The sequence below is a fragment of the Nestor notabilis genome, unplaced genomic scaffold (assembly GCF_000696875.1).
Source record: "Nestor notabilis isolate BGI_N333 unplaced genomic scaffold, ASM69687v1 scaffold31428, whole genome shotgun sequence".
NCBI lineage: Eukaryota > Metazoa > Chordata > Aves > Psittaciformes > Psittacidae > Nestor > Nestor notabilis.
In genome coordinates, this window is record NW_009942012.1 from 9,726 (window position 1) to 11,847 (window position 2,122).

Consider the following 2,122-nt stretch of genomic DNA (forward strand, 5'->3'; position numbering starts at 1 on the left):
CTAGCTCTTGCTATGTTTGTATTTAAAGCAACAGGACAGGGACTATCTCTCTGCCCTGTATGGTGGTGCTTCACCTCCATCAAGCCCCCCCCTTCCCCCCAGCAGTAAATGACCTTATGGATGAAGCCACCTTCTTATTTGTGGCAAATGATATTTCTGATAACGGAAGAGACTTCTCACTCTCCCTGAAGTGGCACCTAGTTCTGATCCACAGCAACTCCAAGGCAGTGATGCAGACCTGTACCTGCAAAGAATTGTACTCAGCCCTCATGGACCAAATTCTTCACCTTTGTTTCCATTCCCTCCTCTCAGAGAAGCAGGACTGAGGGCCTGGTGTGTAAATTTGGGGCAGTCAGTTATCTATGGGTAGGCCTGTATTTCTGGACAAGCAATGGGATGGGCTGAGACACGGATGGAACCCTTGTGTCTATATGAGGTGATGGGCCTGCTGTTGGAAAGAGAGATAGACACTAGTCCTGGAAGCCTTCTAGCTTTGCAGAAAGGATTCCCTGCTTTGCCTAGGCTGGGTCTCCTGCCATCATTCTAGGTCGCCTCCAGAGAATTCTGCAGGCAATTGGCGGTCTGTATCTCGCATGAAGCGTAAAATAGCAGCAGCAGCCTCACCATGGTAGTGCTGAGCCAGCTTGGTCAGCTTCTGGGCACACTCCTTCCTCACTGCTGTTGCCATGGGAATCTTGTAACCATCCATAAACTTTGCTTTTGCTTCATCAAGTGAATTCTTCTTGTAGAAGAAGAACTTTCCCCAGTAGAGATAAAGGGCTTGAAGGCTTTTGAGGCTCAGGGTGTCCTTTCTTTTGTGCAGCTCTCTGTAGATCTTCTCTTCCTGTGCTGGGTTTCTTGCACCATAGAATTCTGCCAATTGCAGCTTTACAAACACAAGGTCTGGATGTTCCTGAAGAATTTGGTTGAGGTCCTTGATAGCTGCTTCTAATATGTTATTCTTGTCTTCGCTATTTGCGTTAAGCCACTGTATCTTATAGCACTTGGCCAGGGCTTGGTAGAGAAGGTGGTAACCTGGATTCTGCTCCAGGGCTTGGTGTAATATCTGAATCGCCCTGTCTGCAGAATTTCTTCTCAGCCAAAAGGAAGCTGAAGCCTTGAGGACATCAGGATCAGAGCTTTTCTCTACACTTTCTTCTACCAAGCCAATTGATCTTTCTGTATTCACTTGTTCAAGTAGAACACCTAAATATATTTTGGCTCTGTAGTTATTTGGATGCATAAGAACAGTTTTTTCCAACTGGATTCTGGCTTCCTCTGCAATATCAGGATACCAGAAGTAATTCCAGGAGGAATAAAGAGCCATTCCCAGCCCAGCATGGAAGTTCTTGTTCTCTGGTTCAAGCATCAATGCTGCTTCAAAGCACTCTCTTGCCCGTTCCCCATTCCGGGCTCTGATAGCCAGGAGGGACCAGCCTTTCTGGGCCTGGATGTATGGGATCAGCTGTGCATCCAAAGGAGTTGTGCAGAGCTGCTGAACTTCTTCCAGATAGCTTTCAGCCTCCTGGTAAGAGGCCTGAAGGTAGTGAATCCAAGCATAATTCCCATAGATAACCAAAGAATCAGCAGCAGATGCCTGCTGCTTATCTTGTCTCTTGTGCTTTTCAGCATCTTTAAGGCTTTGCAGAGCTTCTCTGTTCTGACCTTCCAGCTGGTACAGGTATGCCTGCAGCCCCAAGAGTGCTGCCTGGTTTTGGTGGGGTGTGTACTTGATTTCAACAGCCAGCTTCTGCAGGACATGGCTAGTTTCAATGTGGCCTACTATACTCAAATGCCAGGTGAAATGGCATTGAAGGGCATCCAACTTTTCCTTCAGCTCTTCCTTGCTGCAGAAAGGAAAATGTGGGTTAGGAATAGGCAGCATGTGGGGTCCTGTGGTACCCACAGAGAGCACAAAGGAGCTCCTAGCTGTACTTGAAACAGCTGCAGCTCTTACCCAAGATAAAGGCCCTAAGATGGGCTTCACAAATGGGAAGAGTAGAGCCAGCCAAAACTACACAACGAAAACTTCTCTGTTCCCCATGGGAAAGAAATAGGGGCTGTGGCTTCATGTGAATGATGCAGCAAGAGATGGCTCAGGAGGGAGAGTCCAACAAAGAGC

The 2,122-nt window shown here is 47.5% G+C and overlaps 1 protein-coding gene across 1 annotated transcript; it reads right to left on the reverse strand.

The window, feature by feature from the left end:
• Positions 1-538: 538 nt before the first annotated feature.
• Positions 539-1,847, reverse strand: LOC104410891 (interferon-induced protein with tetratricopeptide repeats 1-like; the record flags this gene model as incomplete). The annotated part of the gene is made up of 1 exon (XM_010021179.1): positions 539-1,847. A coding segment is annotated over one exon (1,309 nt), but the record flags the coding sequence as incomplete, so codon positions are not given.
• Between the last annotated feature and the right edge of the window lie 275 nt (positions 1,848-2,122).